The sequence below is a fragment of the Gobius niger genome (genome assembly GCF_951799975.1).
Source record: "Gobius niger genome assembly, chromosome: 11".
In the NCBI taxonomy this organism is placed as follows: Eukaryota; Metazoa; Chordata; class Actinopteri; order Gobiiformes; family Gobiidae; genus Gobius; species Gobius niger.
This window is the reverse complement of record NC_136862.1, coordinates 3,688,771-3,712,604: the sequence shown is the minus strand read 5'-3', so window position 1 is coordinate 3,712,604 and position 23,834 is coordinate 3,688,771. Positions and strand designations below refer to the sequence as shown.

General features: G+C 42.0%; 1 protein-coding gene across 1 annotated transcript; it reads right to left on the bottom strand.

The window, feature by feature from the left end:
• Positions 1–589: 589 nt before the first annotated feature.
• Positions 590–13,729, bottom strand: LOC306970648 (voltage-gated potassium channel regulatory subunit KCNG3-like; the record flags this gene model as incomplete). The annotated part of the gene is made up of 3 exons (XM_079566677.1): positions 13,068–13,729; positions 3,629–4,019; positions 590–862 (listed from the first exon to the last, which is right to left on the bottom strand). Exons 1-3 carry the CDS (start codon positions 13,679–13,681, stop codon positions 590–592), a joined length of 1,278 nt encoding a protein of 425 aa, XP_079422803.1. The 5' UTR covers positions 13,682–13,729.
• Positions 13,730–23,834: the final 10,105 nt, after the last annotated feature.

Sequence of the window (23,834 nt, the reverse complement as noted above, 5' to 3'; positions counted from 1 at the left end):
TCGGCTTATACATTTTCCCTTCCCCCTCTTGTAGGACATGGTGCCGTCTCGATCTATCGACTTAATACAGCAACGGTTTCAAATGTTTGCCTCTATCTATGTCACTTCCTGTCAGTGTCCAATAAGGAAGTGAAGCTATAAACATCACAAAAATGGCCACACTAAAGAAAGCTGAGTTTTTTTTTTTTATTGTGTTATCATTATCATTATTATATCATTTAGCTCGAATTGCGTCGAATGTGTCATATGCACTTTAACTTGAGGAATTGTTTTCAGCTCAAAAGGATCGTCAGTCAGACTTTTTATTTGCCACATTAGCGTGCCGTGCCGGGATGGTAGTCGGGTGTGCCTGCTCCGTGGACTGAGAGGGGGGGGGGGAGTGCGTCTGAAAGCCACAGCTCTGAGTGCACTAATGAGTGATTTAGTGTAAGTGGGCAGGATAACGGGGAAGCGAGGAGGGATTGGTTTCGGAAAGAGCCAAAGCAAACCGAGGACTCAATCGCCTTCTCCTTTCACGAATGTCTGTTTCTCCATCGAACCGAAGGACGGAACTAAACTCTACGTCACGACGAGAACCCGAGCTCATGGTTCAGGCGTCTCTGGCGGACTCCAGCACGTACTGGTCTCTGCTGGACTGGAACTTGAGCTCGTGGTAGCACTGCACGAAGCTGTGGTAGATGAACGTGATGGGCAGCGCCAGCAGCACGATCCCGCTGACCACGCACACGCCGCCCAGCACCCGCCCGGCCACCGTCACCGGGTACATGTCGCCGTAGCCCACCGTCGTCATGGAGATGATCACCCACCAGCACGCCGCCGGGATGCTGGCCCAGTCCTGGTTGCGGCCGCGGGCGAGGAGGTCCTGGCCGGTGCTCTGAGGGGAGTACGCTGCAAAACACGGAATCTTTATGAGTTCACGTTACTCCACACTTAACCTGTTAACTCCCACCTGAACGGATCCCATTTTCTCCAGTTTGGCTTTACCCTAATCAAAAACATTCTTGGGGGGAAAAAGCGCCAAAACAGCCACAAAAAATGAGAAGAAAACAAGGATGTAAACGCAACAAAAAGTGACAAAAACTCAACAAAAAAGTGACAAAAATTCAACCAAAAAGTGACAAAAATTCAACAAAAATGTGACAAAAATTCAACAAAAATGTGACAAAAATTCAACAAAAAAGTGACAAAAATTCAACAAAACAGCCACAAAAAATGAGAAGAAAACAAGGATGTAAACGCAACAAAATGTGACAAAAACTCAACAAAAATTTGACAAAAATTCAACCAAAAAGTGACAAAAATTCAACAAAAATGTGACAAAAACTCAACAAAAATGTGACAAAAAATCAACAAAAATGTGACAAAAAATCAACAAAAATTTGACAAAAAATCAACAAAAATGTGACAAAATTCAACAAAAATGTGACAAAAATTCAACAAAAAAGTGACAAAAATTCAACAAAAATGTGACAAAAAATCAACAAAAATGTAGCAAAAATTCAACCAAAATGTGACAAAAATTCAACCAAAATGTGACAAAAATTCAACAAAAATGTGACAAAATTCAACAAAAATGTGACAAAAATTCAACAAAAATGTGACAAAAATTCAACCAAAAAGTGACAAAAATTCAACAAAAAAGTGACAAAAACTCAACAAAAATGTGACCAAAACGAAAAAAAAAAAAAAAACATGAAAAAGTTGACACAACACAGCAACAACGCGAGGAAAAAGATCCGTTTTGTGGGTCTTACCACCCGCCAAAACCAAATGCATTCTCTCCTGTGTTCTCACTGTGTTTGCGTTACTTTTTTGATGCATTTTTGTCGCATTTTTTGCTGGATTTTTGTAAAAAAAATTGCTGAATTTTTGTCATTTTTTTTGCTGCATTTTTGTCTTTTTTTTTGCTGGATTTTTGTCTTTTTTTTGCTGGATTTTTGTCGTTTTTTTGCTGGAGTTTTGTCACTTTTTTGCTGGATTTTTGTCATTTTTTGCTGAATTTTTGTCACTTTTTTGCTGGATTTTTGACATTTTTTTGCTGGATTTTTGTCACTTTTTTTGCTGGATTTTTGTCATTTTTTTGCTGGATTTTTTCACTTTTTTACTGGATTTTTGTCACTTTTTTTGCTGGATTTTTGTCATTTTTTTGCTGGATTATTGTCACTTTTTTGCTGGATTTTTTCACTTTTTTACTGGATTTTTGTCATTTTTGCTGGATTTTTGACATTTTTTTGCTGGATTTTTGACATTTTTTTGCTGGATTTTTGTCACTTTTTTTGCTGGATTTTTGTCATTTTTTTGCTGGATTATTGTCACTTTTTTGCTGGATTTTTTCACTTTTTTACTGGATTTTTGTCATTTTTGCTGGATTTTTGACATTTTTTTGCTGGATTTTTGACATTTTTTTGCTGGATTTTTGTCACTTTTTTTGCTGGATTTTTGCCATTGTTTGCCATTTTGAAGAAGCTCTTAGATTTGGAGAATTTGGAGAACAGGAGAAAACATGTTCAGGTGGGAGTTAAGAGGTTAAAAATGTTATAATTTTTTTTTTTCCCTTCCCTTACATGTTCCTCCATGTCCTAATGTGTAGAATGAGCTCAGACCTGTTCACCACAACTGCCATTAAAATCTTGCACTGTCTCAAAAAGATGTTCATTCGGGTCTGAAGTCATGCATGAGCTTAATATAGAAGCTGCAGTTACGCATAAGGCCTCAGGTGGCAGTAGTGAGCATAAAATGGCCAACTTGCATCTAACCCCTTTAAAGGAAATTGAGATTCATTATATAATTTTAGGTGCCACTAGACATTCTCTGCTTAACCTCTTAACTCCCGCCTGAACCGAGAGCATTTTCTCTGGTTCAGCTTTACCCAAATCCTGTAGGCCAGTGTAACACCTCATTTGAAAGCTAAGACCTACAAAACTAAATCTATCTTTTTCCTCACGTCATCAGATTTTTTTTCATCACTTTTTCGATTTTTTTTGTCCATTTTTTGTCACTTTTTCGTCACTTTTTTTGTCAAATTATTTTGTCAAATTATTCGAATTTTTTTGTCAAATTCGTATCACTTTTTTGTCCATTTTTTCCTCAATTTTTCCTTAATTTTTTGTCGCTTTTTTCACATTTTCATCCGTGTTTTCGTCCCAGTTTTGTTGCTATTTTCACACCTTTTTTCCAGAAGCTTTTGGATTGGGGCAAAGCTGGAGAAAATGTGCTCCGTTCAAGTGGGAGTTAAGGGGTTAATTGACTCTGTGCATAACTTTAAATCTTAACATCGCCGCCCAAGAAGTGACTTCCTGTTTCGATCCGGCACGCCAAAATAAAAGCACCATCTTTTTCATCCGTTCATTAGTTTAACTTTCTTTCTGCCTGACTATTAACAGACAAAACACTTAAAACGTGTGTATTTCATTATATTCTTGTAATGTTGTAAGCACCTGCTGTGTGCTTTTATTTTGGCGTGCTGGATCGAAACAGGAAGTCACTCCTTGGGCGGCGGAGTCAATTCAAGTGCAAAAATACTTTACAAACCAGCTCAAATCGTACTTATTTCTAACGTACCTTTAGCGCTGTAGTCCGGGGGCGGCGCGAGGAAGACGTTCCCCGACCCCTGCTTCGCGCTGGCCACCGGGACGGGGTCGAGGCCGTACTCCAGCAGCTGGGCCCAGGCGCTGAAGATCGCCATGGCGACGCCCACGAACACCAGCAGCGTCAGCATCTCCCGGTAGCAGCGCCTCAGGGTCAGGCCCAGCGTCTGCAGGCCCAGGAAGTGCCGCGCCAGCTTGATGAGCCAGAAGATCCGCATCATCCTCAGCACGCGCAGCATCACGCCGGCGCGCTGCAGCTCCGAGTCCTCGCCCGTCAGGGACGACACCGCCACCGAGATGTAGTACGGCGCGATGGCCAGGATGTCGATGACGTTCAGCGGGCGCCGCACGAACTCGCACTTGTCGTACGAGACCAGGAAGCGCAGCGTGCACTCGGCCGTGAACCAGCCGATGCAGACGGACTCCACCAGCCTGGAGAGAGCGGACCATGGGACTTTTGAGGACCATTAAATCACACTAGTCATAAGTACAGGTACTACAGGTATCGGAATTAATGTATACAAAGCAGGTATCGAAAAAAATCTATCTTTAGATCTTTGATTAGGGGTGGGGACCGTTTTCCGGTTCTTTAACGATACTTTGCTTTACCTGAACCCCCTTAACTCCCACCTGAACCGAGCACATTTTCTCCAGTTTGGCTTTACCCCAGTCCAAAAGCTTCTGGAAAAAAGCTGTGAAAATAGCGACAAAACTGAGATGAAAACAATGATGGAAATGTGACAAAAAAGCGAGAAAACCTTGACAAAAAACTGACGAAAAATTGAGGAAAAAGAGGCAAAAATGTCACAAAAATGTCACAAGAAAAAAAATGACCAAAAAAATGACAAAAATGTTACAAAATGTGACAAAAAAATGACAAAAATGTGACGAAAAATTGACGAAAAAATGACAAAAATGTGACAAAAAATTACAAAAATATGACAAAAATGTGATCAAAATTTGACAAAAAATTACAAAAATTTGAGAAAAAATGACCCAAAAAAATTGAGAAAAAAATGAAGAAAAAAATGACAAAAAGTTACAAAAATGAGTTGAATACCCAACAGAAAAATGATGGAAAAAAAATCTGATGATGTGAGGAAAAAGATCCTCTCGGTTCAGGCGGGAGTTAAGAGGTTAATTTATTCCTTTCCCTTTCCACGCGATGGTCTTTTATCATTGATTAGCGCTTAGCTGAGCTAATCATTTAAATGTGTTTGCATCTCAAAAGCTAAACGTAAAAATATCACGTTGTTAGAGAATGATCAATGGTGTTGAAGAGGACAGATGAAGAAAAGGCAGCAGTCTGATTGTCTTATACAGGGGATGTGAACTCGAGACATTGTGCTGGTCCTACCATTCAAGTCTGTCTACAGAAAAGGGATAAATCCTCTCATAGCGTCAGACTGATGCACAAGCAAACATTCAGTGAGTGAGAGTTTGATATCACTGCGAGGATGACCACAGCTCATACTAAACTCAAAAAAGCAGCAGTTTCTAACTAAAAAGCTCACACTAGGCGATAAAAGAACAGATCAGCTGATTTCCGCATCAGGTGTGGAAGTCGGGAAGCCAGTTTTGACCAGAGATCCCCAACCGTGGGCGGCTGGCGCTCGATTCCCACCAGGGACGGGGCCTTGCTGTGTGGAATTTGCATGTTCTCCCCGTGTCTGCGTAGGCTTCCTCCGGTTTCCCCTACCAGTAAAAACATGCACAATAGGTGAATCCTCCAGCCAGGTGTTTCTGACCACCAGCCTGGCTCCACATCATGGAGATGGGTCCCCGAGTCACTGCCCCGGGTCACTGCTCCTACAGGTCGCCCCAGCGGCACTGAGGATGGGTCAAATGCAGAGGATGAATTTCCCTACTGGGATTAATAAAATATACCTTAACCTTAACCTTAAAGTTTTCCCCAGTCGAGCGAGCGTTCACCTGTCGCCAAAGTTCCCGAGGACCACATGAACGCACCAATAGATAAGGTAAAGTAGATAAAGTTCCAGAGCAGTTTGATTCATTTCCCATTGACAGCATGGCCAGCACGGCAACAGTTTAAAATAGTTTGCCTTCAACTATGTCACTTCCTGTCAGTGTCCAATTAACTATAAACGTCACAAAGTTGGTCAAACTGAAGAAAGCTGGGAACAATCCTTAGCAAAATCTTAAATACAATTGTGTTAATTATGTTCCACGGTGTTGGTAGAGCGGGTCGGCTCATGATCAGAAGGTCCGGGGTTCGAATCCTGCCTCCAGTGTCTGCGTACACCGGTGTGTGAGTGAGAGAGTGAATGGGTGACTGGTTCCTTGATGTAAAGCGCTTTGGATCTGATGAAGGAAGAAAAGCGCTTTATAAGTTTAAACCATAATTGTGTCTAATGTGTCATATGCAGTTTAAACAGGCACAGTTCCAGCCAAAAGTCACATGACTGAGAATTGTCTATATTCAAAATGTATTTACAGTTGGCAAATGTGGTTGGGAAAACAATCAAATCGAATCTTCAATCGAGTTTTTTTTACGAGAAAATCAAATCGCTCAGCTCTACCTCTTGGCAACACTGAAAAGGACATTATCCGAACACAGATATTTATGGGGTAAGTTTGGCTGCTGTGATCAGAGCATTTACATTATTTAGCTCCTGCTCTTAGCTTCTGCTCTTAGCTTCTGCTCTTAGCTTCTGTTATTATCTTCTGTTATTAGCTTCTGCTCTTAGCTTCTGTTGTTAGCTTCTGTTATTAGCTTCTGTTATTAGCTTCTGTTATTAGCTTCTGCTCTTAGCTTCTGTTATTAGCTTCTGTTATTAGCTTCTGTTATTAGCTTCTGTTATTAGCTTCTGTTATTAGCTTCTGTTATTAGCTTCTGTTATTAGCTTCTGCTCTTAGCTTCTGTTATTAGCTTCTGTTATTAGCTTCTGCTCTTAGCTCCCGCTCTTAGCTTCTGTTATTAGCTTCTGTTATTAGCTTCTGCTCTTAGCTTCTGTTATTAGCTTCTGTTATTAGCTTCTGCTCTTAGCTCCCGCTCTTAGCTTCTGTTATTAGCTTCTGTTATTAGCTTCTGCTCTTAGCTTCTGTTATTAGCTTCTGTTATTAGCTTCTGCTCTTAGCTCCCGCTCTTAGCTTCTGTTATTAGCTTCTGTTATTAGCTTCTGTTATTAGCTTCTGTTATTAGCTTCTGCTCTTAGCTTCTGTTATTAGCTTCTGTTATTAGCTTCTGCTCTTAGCTCCCGCTCTTAGCTTCTGTTATTAGCTTCTGTTATTAGCTTCTGCTCTTAGCTCCTGTTATTAGCTCCCGCTCTTAGCTTCTGTTATTAGCTTCTGTTATTAGCTTCTGTTATTAGCTTCTGTTATTAGCTTCTGTTATTAGCTTCTGTTATTCTGTTTTTAGCTCCCGCTCTTAGCTTCTGCTCTTAGCTTCTGTTATTAGCTTCTGCTCTTAGCTCCCGCTCTTAGCTTCTGTTATTAGCTTCTGTTATTAGCTTCTGTTGTTAGCTTCTGTTATTAGCTTCTGTTGTTAGCTTCTGTTATTAGCTTGTTTTTAGCTTCTGTTATTAGCTTCTGTTATTAGCTTCTGTTATTAGCTTCTGTTATTAGCTTCTGTTGTTAGCTTCTGTTATTAGCTTCTGTTATTAGCTTCTGTTATTAGCTTCTGTTGTTAGCTTCTGTTATTAGCTTCTGCTCTTAGTTCCCGCTCTTAGCTTCTGTTATTAGCTTCTGTTATTAGCTTCTGTTGTTAGCTTCTGTTATTAGCTTCTGTTATTAGCTTCTGCTCTTAGTTCCCGCTCTTAGCTTCTGTTATTAGTTTCTGTTATTAGCTTCTGTTGTTAGCTTCTGTTGTTAGCTTCTGTTATTAGCTTCTGTTGTTAGCTTCTGTTGTTAGCTTCTGTTGTTAGCTTCTGTTATTAGATTCTGTTATTAGCTTCTGCTCTTAGCTTCTGTTGTTAGCTTCTGTTATTAGCTTCTGTTATTAGCTTCTGCTCTTAGCTTCTGTTATTAGCTTCTTTTATTAGCTTCTGTTGTTAGCTTCTGTTGTTAGCTTCTGTTATTAGCTTCTGTTATTAGCTTCTGCTCTTAGCTTCTGTTATTAGCTTCTGTTATTAGCTTCTGCTCTTAGCTTCTGTTGTTAGCTTCTGTTTTTAGCTTCTGTTATTAGCTTCTGTTATTAGCTTATGTTATTAGCTTCTGCTCTTAGCTTCTGTTATTAGCTTCTGTTATTAGCTTCTGTTATTAGCTTCTGCTCTTAGCTTCTGTTATTAGCTTCTGCTCTTAGCTTCTGTTATTAGCTTCTGTTATTAGCTTCTGCTCTTAGCTTCTGTTATTAGCTTCTGTTATTAGCTTCTGCTCTTAGCTCCCGCTCTTAGCTTCTGTTATTAGCTTCTGTTATTAGCTTCTGTTATTAGCTTCTGTTATTTGCTTCTGTTATTAGCTTCTGTTATTAGCTTCTGTTATTAGCTTCTGCTCTTAGCTTCTGTTATTAGCTTCTGTTATTAGCTTCTGTTATTAGCTTCTGTTATTAGCTTCTGCTCTTAGCTTCTGTTATTAGCTTCTGTTATTAGCTTCTGTTATTAGCTTCTGTTATTAGCTTCTGCTCTTAGCTTCTGTTATTAGCTTCTGTTATTAGCTTCTGCTCTTAGCTCCCGCTCTTAGCTTCTGTTATTAGCTTCTGTTATTAGCTTCTGTTATTAGCTTCTGTTATTCTGTTATTAGCTCCCGCTCTTAGCTTCTGCTCTTAGCTCCCGCTCTTAGCTTCTGTTATTAGCTTCTGTTATTAGCTTCTGTTGTTAGCTTCTGTTATTAGCTTCTGTTGTTAGCTTCTGTTATTAGCTTCTGTTGTTAGCTTCTGTTATAAGCTTGTTTTTAGCTTCTGTTATTAGCTTCTGTTATTAGCTTCTGTTATTAGCTTCTGTTGTTAGCTTCTGTTATTAGCTTCTGTTATTAGCTTCTGTTATTAGCTTCTGTTGTTAGCTTCTGTTATTAGCTTCTGCTCTTAGTTCCCGCTCTTAGCTTCTGTTATTAGCTTCTGTTATTAGCTTCTGTTGTTAACTTCTGTTATTAGCTTCTGTTATTAGCTTCTGCTCTTAGCTCCCGCTCTTAGCTTCTGTTATTAGCTTCTGTTATTAGCTTCTGTTATTAGCTTCTGTTAATAGCTTCTGTTGTTAGCTTCTGTTGTTAGCTTCTGTTATTAGCTTGTTTTTAGCTTCTGTTATTAGCTTCTGTTATTAGCTTCTGTTATTAGCTTCTGTTGTTAGCTTCTGTTATTAGCTTCTGTTATTAGCTTCTGTTATTAGCTTCTGTTGTTAGCTTCTGTTATTAGCTTCTGTTGTTAGCTTCTGTTGTTAGCTTCTGTTATTAGCTTCTGTTATTAGCTCCTGTTATTATTTAGATGGATTTACAGTTGTAAATAGTTATTGTAAGTGGCACATTTGCATAGTCATGTTGTGTACAGTTGTAAATCTTATACTAAAATACTAAGTGGTAAATTGTCGCAAATAAACGATATAGCTAGCGTGCTAGATAGCTAGCCTACTTAGCCCAGCCTCTATGATAGCCATCTGTCTAAGATGTAGATTTTAGTTTATTTTTTGTATATTTTTATTTTTTTCACGATCCGATACTGATATCGGAACTGACACTGGAAAAAATACGATATTGGGTATTGGCTACAAATATCCGATACTGAACCGATACCAGTTTTGGCTCTCATCGCCTGAAAAACACAACTTTTACTAAAGTGAATATGGGCTGCATATCATTTTGAAGCCATGAACCCGGAGAATTCAACCGCAGAGTTAGTTTTAACCTCTTTACCTTAACTACTTATTATATTAAGCTGAAATTTGGAATTTTGACTAATTAGGACCTTCTGGCCCTTAACAGCAAATTATATTTCATAAGGTTCTGATAGACCCACTGTCCTCACATGAGGACATCATTTTCTGCAAAAACTACTTCCTGCACAACATCACATTTTAGCTATTATACTTATTAGGTCCTACTTATCCCAAATAGCAAGAACAATTATAAAATGCACACCAGACAAACTCTCGGGTCTCAGGAGGTTAAGGTCAGTGGACTCTTGCCTGAACCTAATTTGAATTTTCAACCCCTACTCAATGGCACCTTTTCGTAATAATGAGACGTCGGACTAATGTGTTGTCGGACTAATGGGCCAACACGTTTCAGTCAGTGTGACAACTGCCGCTGTGTCGTTTCAGGGCGACTCTCGCTTCTGTCAGGACGAAAGAGCTTCACAGCGATGGACGATGATGTAACTTATCTGGAGGAGGGACAGATCCTTAAGATGAGACGTTTGAATCGAAGGCTGTTGTCTCCCTGTGGCCTATGGAGCGAGAATGAGACACCCCCGGCACTGAGGGGCAGCCTCCTCAAGCGACTGCGCTACCTCGAGGCCGTCCGCTGCATCAACAAAGAAATCACGGACATGGACTGGATACGATACGTTCACGTTGTACTGTTTTATGTAGGGGCACAAGCAGCAATCTACGCTGGGATGACAAACCTTAACGTTATTCTCTTATGTGCTTTAATTGTTTTATTCTTGATCGACTTGAAATTGGTGCATCCATATGTCCTCTTTCGCCAGAGGAGGGGGGTGACCCGAGCTAACGAAGCCGTGTGGGTGGAGGACGTTCTGATGGGCTGCATGTCCACGGTGGAGCTCCTCGTGGTGCGTGTGTCGCTGAGTGCCTGCAGGGGGCGCCTGGGCAGCCAGTTTGACTCCGCGCTGAAGAAACACTCCTGTGAGTACGTCTGTCACCTTGCCAAGCGGCGCCCAGACTCTGCCTCGCCCTTTGAGGAGCCCGGACACATGCGTGGAGCGCCCTGTTTCTGTCAGTTTGTGCTTCAGAAGGAACCAGAAGTTGACTGAGCTTCTCTGAGGTTGATAATATAACTCTATAGACTCCACAGCAGGATCTCCTACTAGCTCTCCAGACCTTTCTCAGGAGTTCACCAAAGGCTTTCTACACTTCTGCAAAGTCACATTTTAGATGGATTTTCTTTTTCTTGGGAGCATTTTGAACAGAATCTACAAACCAATGTGTTAAATAAAGTAAAGTATAAGAACCAAATTCAAGTCAATGTCTTTAATTTTGCTGAAACATCTTAGCTAATTGACAAAACATTAAAATCGAGCTAACAGTAGCTCGCCGAGGAGCGTCTCAGGCGTGGTGGGGTTCATTCTCGATCTCAACTTTGGACCATCTGTCTCTCGTTTGACGCACGCCTTAAGCCTTGTCTAGTCTCCTGAAAGGTTGTGCACCTGCCTGTATGTTTTCACATGTAAGTCCTGGATTGTTGGTGCTTCTATTTGTGCCATCAACAACGCAACACGATGACATTGTGTTGTTTTGATATGAAAACATAATCGTGTCAATCGCGTGGCAGTGCTAGTACAATATGATTTTTCCAGTTGTTCTGCGCCTCATTTCGTATGCAGACGTCACATGAAATGGGTCGAGAGCACGAATACACATTGCACTGATTCTACAGCACACATCCCTATAAGCCGAATGCCCATCTCGGGTGGGGGCGTGGCTTCGCTGAGGGGGAAAATAGAATCTTTAGAGAAACAGAATTTTTCACTCTTTTAAGCCATTTTCTGGTGGAATATGAACTTATTTATCCCATAAATAAAGTCAGGTGTAAATCGGGCCCTTATGGATATTTTCTCACAGCACATTGTTCAGTAGAAGTGAAAAAACGGCAGTTGTAGCTCGCGCTGGCTAACCGTTAGCATTAGCCCGATGCTAACATGTAGCATCAAGTTAGCATTCTCCGTTATTCATGTATTTATGGGCTGTTGAACCACTTTGCTCCTCTCCATGTCTTTGTTTCTTTCTTTAGTAGAAAACTATATTCATAATTCAGCGTTTGTTAATGTAGTTTTTTGAATAATTAGAGAAAGTTTAGATTTCTCTCCAAATTGTTTTCCCCCTTAACTGTTTTCAAACATGACCATATATGGGCGATCCCAGAGATGCCGTCTGTATCTATTGCATTATGGGTAATGGAATTTCTTTCCGTTTTAAACGCTGGAAAGTTGATTATATAAAGTGTTTTTGTCGTCACCGTGGAGCTTGTTACAATATTAGCATGAAGTCTATTTTCACAACCAGGGCTGAGTACGGAGACAGGCAGAAACTGAAAGAACTGAACGGCCGTTAGTTGGAAACACTATGGGAGAAAAACATTTCTGACCCTTGAAGGCGACTGTTGGACAAAGTCCAGGGTCTGAAACTGTGTAGCCATGTAGCCGATATTCAGAATATTTAAACTGGAATGAGATTTTTGTTTTGTTTTTGGCAACAAGGAAGTGGACAGTAAACAAAATCTTTTTTTTTTTTATTGTGACCAAAGAAATCCACATACATATATGGGCTAGGCCAGGGGTAGGCATGTTTTCTTGGAGGAGGGACGATTTTCTTTACTGTAAACAGACCGAGGGCCAAAGCCACTGATTATTAGCCCAAAGTAAAGCACAACACTGGAAAAAATAGATAAATGACATAAAATGGCTTCAATTAAAGTTCTTTTATGTTGAATTTGAGTCTGTTTGAACTAATCCAAGATACAAATGCTAGCGCCAATGGAACAAGAGAATAACTACTACTAGAGGTTTTATCTCTACTCAAAGCTTAGATTTAATCTGTTAATTCAAGTAGATTTATGTCATTTCTTCCTTAAAACGATTATTCTTGTCCCAGTGCACTTCTTTCACATGCCAGTGTTGTACATAATATATGACCTAATTGGGTGTATTGCCAGTATTTCTACCTTTTTTCTCCCAATTAACTCTAATAATGTTAAAAGTACTCTCTGATTTGTGCAATCATTTTTCTCAAAATCGTCTTGAGGGCCAGAGGTGCTGTGCTGGAGGGCCGGATTTGGCCCCCGAGCCTGACGTTGCCTACCTCTGGGCTAGGCCATCTAAATTGACTTTATTTGTATTTTTTACGAGTGATCTGATGGTGAACAACATTGCTAATCGATCGCTAATTTGACAGACGGAAATGTACCCACTATATTTAACATCAGCACCGTTTTTAAACTTTCCCCCGTGATTTCAAGACGAATTTAAATGATTTAAAAAGTGATGATGTCTGTGTCGGGCATATCCCAGGTCCTGTCGTGCCCCTGTCCACTATGGTCCACTATGGTCGGCTATGGTTCACTATGGTCCACTATGGTCCACTATGGTCCACTATGGTCCACTCCTGCCTACGGAGCCGCCGTCACTTGAGTCTTATAGTCTTTAAACCAACGCCCGTAAGCCTTATAATTCACGGTTATGACTCAATATACTTCAGTGTTCTGTGTGCCTGAACTCGCTCGAACATTTCAATGGCGGAGTGGTTTGTTTGGGCCGAAATTAGGAACCTGATTAACCCACGCAAGTTGAGATGGGCATTCGTCTTATTCTAAAATGCTGGTCATCGCGCATGCATTGCCTGTATGTCATGCATTTACCTGTGTTTCTCCAACGTCTCATCCTTGGACCATTCGGGCAGAGTGCTCGTGCACAGGACCACCATGGAAATGATCACGAAAACTACGGACAGTGAGGCCAGAACCTGAGCAGCTAATGAGGACGTCGGCTCTTCAAACGTCCTGCGAACCACCTCCATCCAGCCCTGACACTTGTTCCCGAAATCCCGTCCGCCGCACTGGTCCTTCTGGTAGTAGAGGCCGTAGTCACTGAAGCGACACTCGGGGAAGAAGTGCACGTAGCAGTCGTTCATGCGCTGGTCCAGCCTCCTCTGGCAGCAGGTCTGAAGCTCGGCCGAGTCCAGGCCCCAGTACAGCAGCTCGTTGAGGAAGGACAGTTCGCACATGCTCGGGGCCAGCCTCAGGGCGCCGTGCTGCGCGTACGCCACGATGAAGCCGAAGGCGTCGGAGTGGCGGTCAAAGAACAGCTCGTTGGTCTCGCGGTCGTAGTCGTCGCAGAACTCCAGCAGCTCGCTCTCGGAGGCGCAGCGGTTCAGGCGGCTGAGGCGGCTCAGGGGGAGGTGGGTGACGAGGTCCGCGGTGAACGGGAACCGCCTGCCGCCCACGTTCAAGGTGCAGCCGGACAGAAGCTTCATGTTGTTTAGGAGAGACACAGGCTGAACCCACTGTCATGAGCTTCAGGTCCACGTCACATGGGCACCGTGTTCACCTGCGGGTAAAAGATATGGATGGAAGTCAGGGCTGGACTGGCCACCGGGAGATTCAGGAGTTTTCCCGGGGGGCCGACGTACATTTGGGCCAGTCAGGTCGAGATGAGGCCCGTACTACCTTTCACCGGCCCACAATTACCGGGAGAAGCCATCAGAATCTCTATCATTACTTAGATGCAGTTACACAATTCCTCCAATACAGGGATGTGGCGCCTTTTATACCCCTCTGGCGGCGCTTTCTTGAGTTATGGTTCACAGATAATCTCCTATAATGAGCGATGGGCCTCTGGGACTTAACACTCATGCCCCTCACATTGCATATATTAAAGGAAACAGTTTATTGTAACTCCCTCCAGGACCCACAGAACCTCAGACCTCTATTTTTTTATACATTTTAGACAAATGTTTGCAAAGAAGTGCATGCTGGGAGTTGTCAGGTGACTCCGTCTTGCCCCTCGTCGTCTGTGCAGTTTGGAAATCTTCTAGTTTCCGTTGAAAGGATTAACAATTTTGGCCTCTTTGGAACTTCTACTTTCACTACACACCTCCTGAACTTCATGGTGAGTTTTACCATTTCATCTTCATCTACAGTGGGATCATTTGCACATTTTAAGATTGTTAAGTAATTTTACAAAAGTTCCTTCAAGTTATAAATGAAAAGATTAAAGAGTTGAGTGCTATGAGGTGTTAGCTTGAATTCAGCAGAAACAACATGGAGCAGCTATTGTCCTCGATTCGTAGCTTATACTGTTTTAGGGCTTATTGTTCTGCTCATCACCTCGACTATTGTATTGAATATGACTGTTTTTTTTTAGAGGGCCGGCCTTCACCCAAAAGTTCCGGGACAATTTTTTCTGCCAGTCCAGCCCTGATGGAAGTTGAGAAAGGCATCAGGAAAAGGAATGTTGGAAGACGAGGGAGTTGATGGCAAACAAACAAGACTTCACCCGCCGACATTGACCACAAATATGGTTATTGTGAAGAAATGCCAAACTCCAAAGGAAGTGTTTAACTATCGTAACTTTTTCACTCAGCACAGGCTTCTTCCCAAAGCCTACCTTGCCTTGCCTTGGTCTGAAGTGGGCGTGGTCAGGCATCCACATCATCACTTGCTGCCCAAGTGCTGTTCCAACGTTCAAGTCGTCTGGAGGCCCGTGTCCTCCCTTTGCTTAGCATGTGGCTAATATACCAAGGATACATCAGTGTAGCCTTCACTGCCGGGCTTTGTCGCTGTCCTAATGCATTTTTGTTTTTCTTTTTTTAGGATTTTGTTGTTTTGTTGTCGCGTTTTCATCCTCGTTTACGTCTGGAGACGGTTCTAACAGTTCCAGTTAGACATTACTTTTACATTTACATCAGATTAACAATCCTTCCTGAGTATTCTGTCAGTTTCGAAACACAACTATATACCTGTACGTGTTTGTGCAGCACTGGCAAACAAGGAGATTTTAGCTGCATTTCAATTGAGTTTAGATTAGGGTTAGAGTTAAGGTTAGGGTCTTAGGGTTGGGTGAGGGTCTGGGTAATACATTATGTCTATGACTGTCCTCACTAAGATAGCATTACAAACGTGTGTGTGTGTGTGTGTGTGTGTGCGTGTGTGTGTGTGTGTGTGTGTGTGTGTGTGTGTGCTTGTACTTACAACATTGTGAGGACCAGTTTGAGTTTTTTACCAACAGAGTGAGGACAAGATGTGGTTTTAGGGTTAGAATTGAGTTTAGATTAGGGTTAGGGTTAAGGTTAGGGTCTGGGTAATACATTATGTCGATGACTGTCCTCACCAAGATAGCATTACAAACGTGTGTGTGTGTGTGTATGTGTGTGTGTGTTCTTGTACTTACAACATTGTGAGGACCAGTTTGAGTCCTCAAACTGGTCCTTGAGTCCTCAAAATGTCCTCACTTTGAAAAGTGAGGACATTATGGGTGGTCCTCACTTATTTGAAGGACTGTTTTGGGGTCAAGATGTGGTTTTAGGGTTAGGGTTAGAATCGGGTTATGATTAGAGTTAGGATTAGGATTAGGATTACGGTTAGGTTTGGGGTTAGGGGTTTAGGGTTCAGGGTTAGGGTCTGGGAAATACATTATGTCTATGAGTGTCCTCACTAAGATAGCATCACAAACGTGTGTGTGTGTGTGGGTTCTTGTACTTCCAACTTTGTGAGGACCAGTTTGCGTTTTTTACCAACAGAGTGAGGACATTTTTCTAAAGTGAGGACATTTTGAGTGGTCCTTACTTATTTGAGGGTCAAGATGTGGTTTTAAGGTTAGGGTTAGATTGGGTTTAGGTTAGGTTTAGGGCTAGGATTAAGGTAAGCCTTAGGGTTCGGGGCTCTAACCTTAGGGTTTATGTCTGGGTAATCCATTATGTCTATGAGTGTCCTCACTAAGATAGCAGTACAAGATTGTGTGTGTGTGTGCGTACGTGCGTGTGCATTGCGCAACGTACAATGGCATAAACCGATTAGGAAATCGTTAAGATTTGAAGATAGATGTAAATGTTGACAGTAAGATAAGCTTTAATTGTCCCACGATGGGGTAATGGAGTTGTTGAAACAGAGACGCAGAAAAAAAGAAGAGGAGTGTTTCCGCTGGGCATAAAAACACAGTAAAAGTCATTACATTCATTCACAAAAAGCATTAAATAGAATTCAAATCTCTTTCCTCTGTTTCATGAAATGCTGGTTTTATCTCTGCATTTGTGGCATTTAAAAAAGCACTAAATTTGACTTACTCCTGCCTGTGTAAGTCCTGAACAAGAAGCTTCTAGATTTGGGCAAAGCCAAACTGGAGAAATTGTGCTGGTTAAGGCGGGGGGTAAGAGGTTAAAGTATGAGGTGAATGATTTTGCATAAAGGAAAATGTAAACGCAAGATAAAACGTGGCAAAATAAACAAATACAACAATTGCTGAAGTGAGTCAGGCAGAAAAACATCTCGCGTCTATCGAACAGTGATTATTTCCCTGCTCATATGGTCCGAACTCATCAAGACACCGGGTTTCCAAAGTGCATTATGGGAGCTGCCGAAGTCTGTGTCGCTAAGTCGTCCATCTGCTGCGAGATCATCACTTCATTCACAGAGCCACTGTCTGTGAATCACTTTCCCGACGAGACGCAGAAAGTCACACAAATACAGGACTCAGATTACAATTAAAACTTCTCTTTGCAATATATGGGACGAAAGTGTCTCATTGTGAGCTGTCAGATTGATCTCCACAAACCTGCATTTTGTCACAGGAAGCCTTTGAGTGTCTTTATCAGGCCTTAATGTCTCTATTTATTACAATTTAACAAAGCTTAGAATGCACTGAAATAGCACTGAAATACCTTTAAACAATATTTTCTACATGCAAATATCTAAATCTGTTTTTAGAGAATATAATGTGAAGTCAGAATGGAACTCACCATGGCTCTGCTGCGGTCAGCGGTCAGACATCACTGCTCTCCTCTGAAGTAATCAGGCACTTATCTGCACAGAAGCCCCTCCTCCTCCACGAATCAAGGGCCCATCCTCAGCAGCTGAAGCCGGGCCCCTGCCTGTGGACGCCCTCTGCTGGAAGTTACCAACGGTACAAGTTCAAAGCCAGTGCACACAGATGGAGAGTATAGAGCGCTCTGGTTTAACCTCCTAACTCCCGCCTGAAGCGAGAAGATCTTTTTCCTCACGTCATCAGATTTTTTTTCCCATCATTTTTTTGTTGGTTATTCAACTCATTTTTGTAACATTTTTGTAATTTTTTTGTCATGTTTTTGTCATTTTTTGGGTCATTTTTTGGGTCATTTTTTGTAATTTTTTGTCAAATTTTTATCCAATTTTTGTCCTTTTATGGGTAAATTTTTTATCACAATTATGTCACATTTTTGTTATTTTTTTGGTCATTTTTTGTCACATTTTGGTCATTTTTTCATCATTTTTTAATGAAATTTTTGTAATTTTTTGTCACATTTTTGTCATTTTTTTGTCACATTTTGGTCATTTTTTTGGTCATTTTTTGTCATATTTTTGTCATTTTTTTGTCTTTTTTTTGTCACATTTTTGTCAATGTTTTCTCACTTTTTTGTCACATTTCCATCATTGTTTTCGTCTCAGTTTTCTTGCTGTTTTCACAGCTTTTTTCCAGAAGCTTCTGGATTAGGGTAAAGCCAATCTGGAGAAAATGTGCTCGGTTCAGGTGGGAGTTAAGGGGTTAATGGAATCAACTCCCAGCTCACATTAAAGAAGCAGAAACGGTCTCTACATTTAAGACTAGGCTCAGAACCTACCTCTGAGATTCAGCTTGTGATCAGGTCAGTTAAAGCTCTAACCCACAGCCTGAAGTAAAGCCTTAGCAGGAACACGGCTGGTCCACTGAGCGCAATCCTCATGTTCCTCTTACAGCCGACTTTGTTATTACGATACAATATTTATTTTATCTGAAGTCTGTTCATTACTATTCACATGGCGTCTCCCTCCACTGTTTTAGATGGTTGGTCGTTAGTATTGCAGCCTCCGGGGACTGGACAAGAAGAAGTGAAGCTCCAACAAGGACTGGACGTTCTTCTGCAGAGGGACTCCCATAGCCTGTCCGTCCATGGGAGTGGATCTCTCCTTCTGTGGTTCTCCCTGAGGTTTCTCTTTTCTGAGTTTTTCTGAGTTTTTCTGAGTTTTTCCTCGCGGTGACAGAGTCTAAGGACGAGGAACTCCCTCGCGGCTCGTCACCACCTGCTGCCGACGCTTATTTGGACTTTATATTTTCCCGGATCCTTCATCTGCCTGAACTTTACATCGCCTTATTTACTGTTTTGTTTCACTGCTTTAATGTGAGGCAACTCCCGTTGTGATATTGGGCTAAACAAATTGATTGATTGATTATTCATCTGACAGAAACGACTCTGTGCCGACTCAAGCAAAAAAACTAATCAAGTCACCATAAAGAATGGATTGATTGATTGATTGATTGATTGATTGATGCCTTTATTGTCCCCAGTGGGGAAATGTGTGGCAGCTGCAACAGATACAACCATTCATGTAAAATCCAACACAATACAGCGCTCTGAAAGAACGTAAACGATTCTGTTACAGCCAGTGCTTCACAATAAGGCGATACAGTCAGATAGTTTAATGGTGCAGTTGGACTTTTGTTTTTAAACAGCAGCTCTGGAGCTGCTAAAGTATAATCAGCTAATAAGGGTCAGTTACCCCCGGTCACAATGCAAGTGTTTAGGATAGAATACTTTTGTGTAACTGTACTCCGGTACTGTTACTGTTACTTAGAATACAGTTACCTTTGTAAAATCATTAAGTTCCAACTTCATATTACACAATAATAATGAAGAAAAGATCAGAACGATCCAGTTCATCCATGTTTCACTTTGAATCATCAAATGTCTGAACTCTCCAATAACAAATAAAGGTTTAAAACTCTCTGCGGTTCATGGGCTTTTGAAAACAGCTCTTATTGTTCTTAATGGCCCTGGGCCTTCGGGCTGTTGTGAGGCACGATCAATAAAATGTGATTGATGAATTAGTGGTGCAGTAGGCGGCACGGTGGTGCAGCGGTTAGCACTCGTGCTTCACAGCAAGAAGGTCCTGAGGCCTTTCTGTGTGGAGTTTGCACGTTCTCCCCGTGTCTGTGTAGGTTTCCCCTTCCACTAAAAACATGTACAATAGGCCAGAGTGTGTTTTCGACTGCGAGTGAAGGACAACAGATGGAAATTAGCTCAGGGTTACAATCCAGTGTGGTGTGTTCATTAACATGCACTGTCCCGACCAAATAAACCAATAAATAAACAATAAAAACATATATATACTGATCTGTCCTCTTCTCAAATAACAAATAAAGGTTTAAAACTCCCGACTCTGCGGTTCATGTAAACACCGTGTGTCATGTGGCTTTGCCAAAGGCTTTTATTCTTCTTAATTGGGGCTTAAGTTCATTACGGATGTAACAAGTGCAGCTACAGGGACTGAGAGGAAACATGAGGGTGACCCCAAAATAAACATGATGTTAAAACACACATTTAAAATCACCAGAGGACAAAGAGCCTGTAGTAAAAAGACATCCATGTGAAAACAACACACACATTACAATGTTGATTTCCACAAACATGGATCAGATTCAGCTTGTTATTTTTCTGTGGAAGTGCAGCTGCATGTCTTTAATCATGTGCCACGTTCATTCATAAATGTGATGCACAAATTACACAACAGCGTGAAAGTATTTGAAGTATTCAGAATACAGTCCTCTACAGTGTTCCCCCACTGCCCCTGATACAGTGACAGGGGTTTGATCCTCAGACTGAACGGGCTCTTTCTGTGGAGTTCTCCCAGTGTCTGCAAGGGTTTCCCTTCCACTAAAAACATGTACATTAGGTCGGTATGTGGAGATTTCTAAAATGGAGTTGCCATTTTTGTCCCCAATGTCTGTGACCGGGTTTTGCCCTGATCATGTTTAGAGCGGGACAGCAAATGGCCTGTTTGGCTGAAATGAGACGGTCATTCCCACAGTAAGTCACTCATCACGTAGTCAGGATAATTGTCTTCAGTCTCGTGTAGAAATGGAGAGAATCGGTCTTCATTTACTCCCGCAGCAGCAAATTCAAAATGTAATTTTTAACTTCAATATGCAAGAATTTATTAAACACCTTTCAAACACTGTGGACACTGTGGAGAAGGAGGTGGACATGAAGAAGGTCTTGTTGTCGTTTGCTGCTCAAAGTCATGTGATCTTTCAAACTCCCCCACATGTTTTGTCACCACTGCCAATGCACGTGTGGAAGAGATAAACCTTAGTGCCAACACCATTCAGCTACTCAGCTCCACTTTTGTTGCTTGTTTTTCCCACTTTCTGTCCACTATCATTAGTTTTGTTTACTCTGCCCACTGACACAACTGAAAACAGCCGAATTAAACCAAACTCCAATGTTTAAATGAACTAAAGGAGATAAAATATAAAATTACGTTTTAACATGTACAACCAATGGAAATATGTTGAATCAATGTTTACTGAAATTTTGATGAAAGAATCTTGAATATGTAAAAAGTTCTGGTCATTTCTCTTTTTAGGCCACACTGACCTCCATTCGTTTCAATGGAAGGGGCGGGACTAAAGAGAGATGCTGATTTTGAACTAGAAACCGCTGCAACTTTCTTCATACTGAACATATACACACACATGAGCGCTGTCCTCTTCTTCTTACTGCAGACTTTGTCTTATCGTGATACAATATTTAATTTATCTGTTGTCTGTTCATCACTATTCACATGGTGTCTCCTGTCCCCCCCCCCCCCCTCGGGAGTGCCTGTCTAGATCGAACGGAGGAACCCGGGTGAACGGAGGAACCTGCATTCTGGAATCTGAGGACTGGACGGTCTGTGATCTTGGCCCGTCTGCTGAGGGATCCTTCGGCCCTGGGTCTATAGCCTGTTCGTCCATGGGAGTGGATCTCTCCTTCTGTGGTTCCCCCCAAGGTTTCTCTTTCCTCCTGCCGGGTTTTTGAGTTTTTCCTCGCCGTGCTGGAGAGTCTAAGTATGGGAGACGCCCACGCCGCTCGTCGCCACCTCCTATTGGACATTATATTTGCCTGGATTCACCTGAACTTTAAATTGTCATATTTATTGCTCTGTTTTATTGCCTTAATGTTTGGTGCAGCTGTGAGGCCACTTCTGTTGTGATATTGGGCCATACAAAACCATTAAACTTGAAACTTGAAACATTGCATATTGTAGGGGGTTTGCTACATCTTTCCACTTAAACTATTTACTTGCCTTTCTATTGAGTTTGAAAATGTTATCTGTAGTAATAGGCTGGGTAGGAACCTTTGTATGCCCTGTATGTTCCTGGGGGAGGAGAATAAAATGTTCCGCTTTGGACTTGGACCTGCCTATGTCTCGTCTCTATCTAAAAGGTTTTCTATGTACCTATAAAACATTAGAACATGGTGTCAGAAGTGGTGCCCGACCGTTTCGCAAAGAGGAGACAACTGAACGAGAGTAAGTCGCCAACAAGAAAAGACTAAAGATAAAAATAACTTCAGTCCGCGGCAGCTAGCACGGCTAGGCGGGAGCTAACGCTAAAGGAGCTAACCCGTAAACCAGCCGGCTCGTAAAAATGGCGCAATATCAAGTGAAGCCACCAGAAAAGTTTACATTCAAGGCAGAAGACTGGACCAAATGGATAAAACGCTTTGAGAGGTTTCGGATCGCGTCAGGTCTGGAAACTCAAGCTGACGAAAATCAAGTAAATGCACTAATCTACAGCATGGGAGAAGAAGCTGAGGACATTTTAGTCTCTCTACATCTCACCCCAGAACAAACGAGTGAGTACGATACAGTCAAACAGAGGCTAGATGCTCATTTCGTAGCTCGGAGAAATATAATATTTGAAAGAGCTAAGTTCAATCAGCGGCAGCAAGAGATGGGCGAGTCGGCTGACGGCTTTATCACCGCGCTGCACTGTTTAGCCGAACACTGTGGATACGGACAGCTACACGACGAGATGGTCAGAGACAGGCTTGTAGTTGGACTCCGAGACAAGCGCTTATCAGAACAGTTGCAAATGGATCCAGAGCTGACACTTGAAAGAGCGGTTACAAAAGCAAAGCAAAGTGAAATGGTCAAGAAACAACAAGAAATGCTGAAAACTAACTTCAAAGGAGAGGTCGTCAACACTCAACTTGACAGTGTGCGCGCTAAACCACAAGGGGGCGCCAGACCCAAACAAAACAAAATGCAGCCCAGACAAGGATTTTTCAAAACCAAACCATGCACAAGATGTGGAGACACAAAAGGTCACGCATATCAGCTATGTCCGGCTAAAGACGTCACATGCAACAATTGCAAAAAGAAAGGACATTTTGCTAGAGTGTGCAGGTCCAAGAAAATGCATGAGGTCAATGTAGAAATAATGACAGATGATTCTTCGTCAGAGGACATTTCATTTTTGGGCTCACTGTCTAGTGATTCGTCAGATCCGTGGATGACTGAAATACAAATGAACAAGTTCAATGCTGTGTTTAAAATTGACACAGGCGCCGATGTGACAGCAGTCCCAACTGACATGTATGTAAAAGGACAGTTCAATGAATTAAAACAAACCAGAAAAGTGCTGATGGGGCCAGGCCGGTCGCCGTTAAAAATCAAAGGCAAGTTTACTGCGACTCTCGAAAGAAAAGACAAAAGCATAATGGAAGACATTTATGTTGTTGAAGGACTTTACTGAGCAGGCAAGCAGCCACTGCACTACAGCTTGTAGCTAGGCTTGATACAGCTACTTTGGACACTAAAGAAACAGTCAAGCAGGAATTTCCGGAGCTGTTCACAGGACTCGGAACTATGAAAGGAGAATACAATATTGTACTTAAACCGGGAGCTCAACCATTCTCCATTTCAACTCCAAGGCGCATTTCTCTCCCTCTTCTGCCAAAGGTTAAAGAGGAACTGTGCCGCATGGAGCAACAAGGAGTCATCTCCAAGGTGGAGCAGCCTACAGAATGGTGCTCGCCTATGGTCGTGGTTCCCAAACCGGCACGAGAACGAGTGAGAATATGCTCTGACTTGACTCAACTCAACAAATCTGTGTTAAGAGAGAGGCACCAGCTACCTTCAGTAGAAAACACACTGGGACAGCTCTCAGGTGCCAAGGTATTTTCAAAGCTAGATGCCAATGCAGGTTTCTGGCAGATTCCTCTTTCAAAAGATTCATCGCTGCTCACAACCTTTATAACTCCCTTCGGTCGCTATTGCTACAATCGACTGTGCTTTGGACTCTCTTCAGCGCCAGAACACTTCCAGAAACGCATGCAGCAAATCCTGGAAAGCTTGGAGGGAGTCGTGTGTCAAATGGATGACGTCCTCATCTGGGGAGTGGATCAAAAAGAGCACGACGAAAGGCTAAGGAAAGTTCTCACACGTCTGCGGGACGCAGGTGTGACGCTGAATGACAAGTGTGAATTTTCAAAGACTAAAATCAAGTTCCTAGGTCAGATCATTCAGGCATCTGGAGTCAGCCCCGACCCTGATAAATTGAATGCAGTAACGGCCATGAAGGAGCCAACCAACATTTCCGAGGTGAGACGGTTCCTGGGAATGGCAAACCAC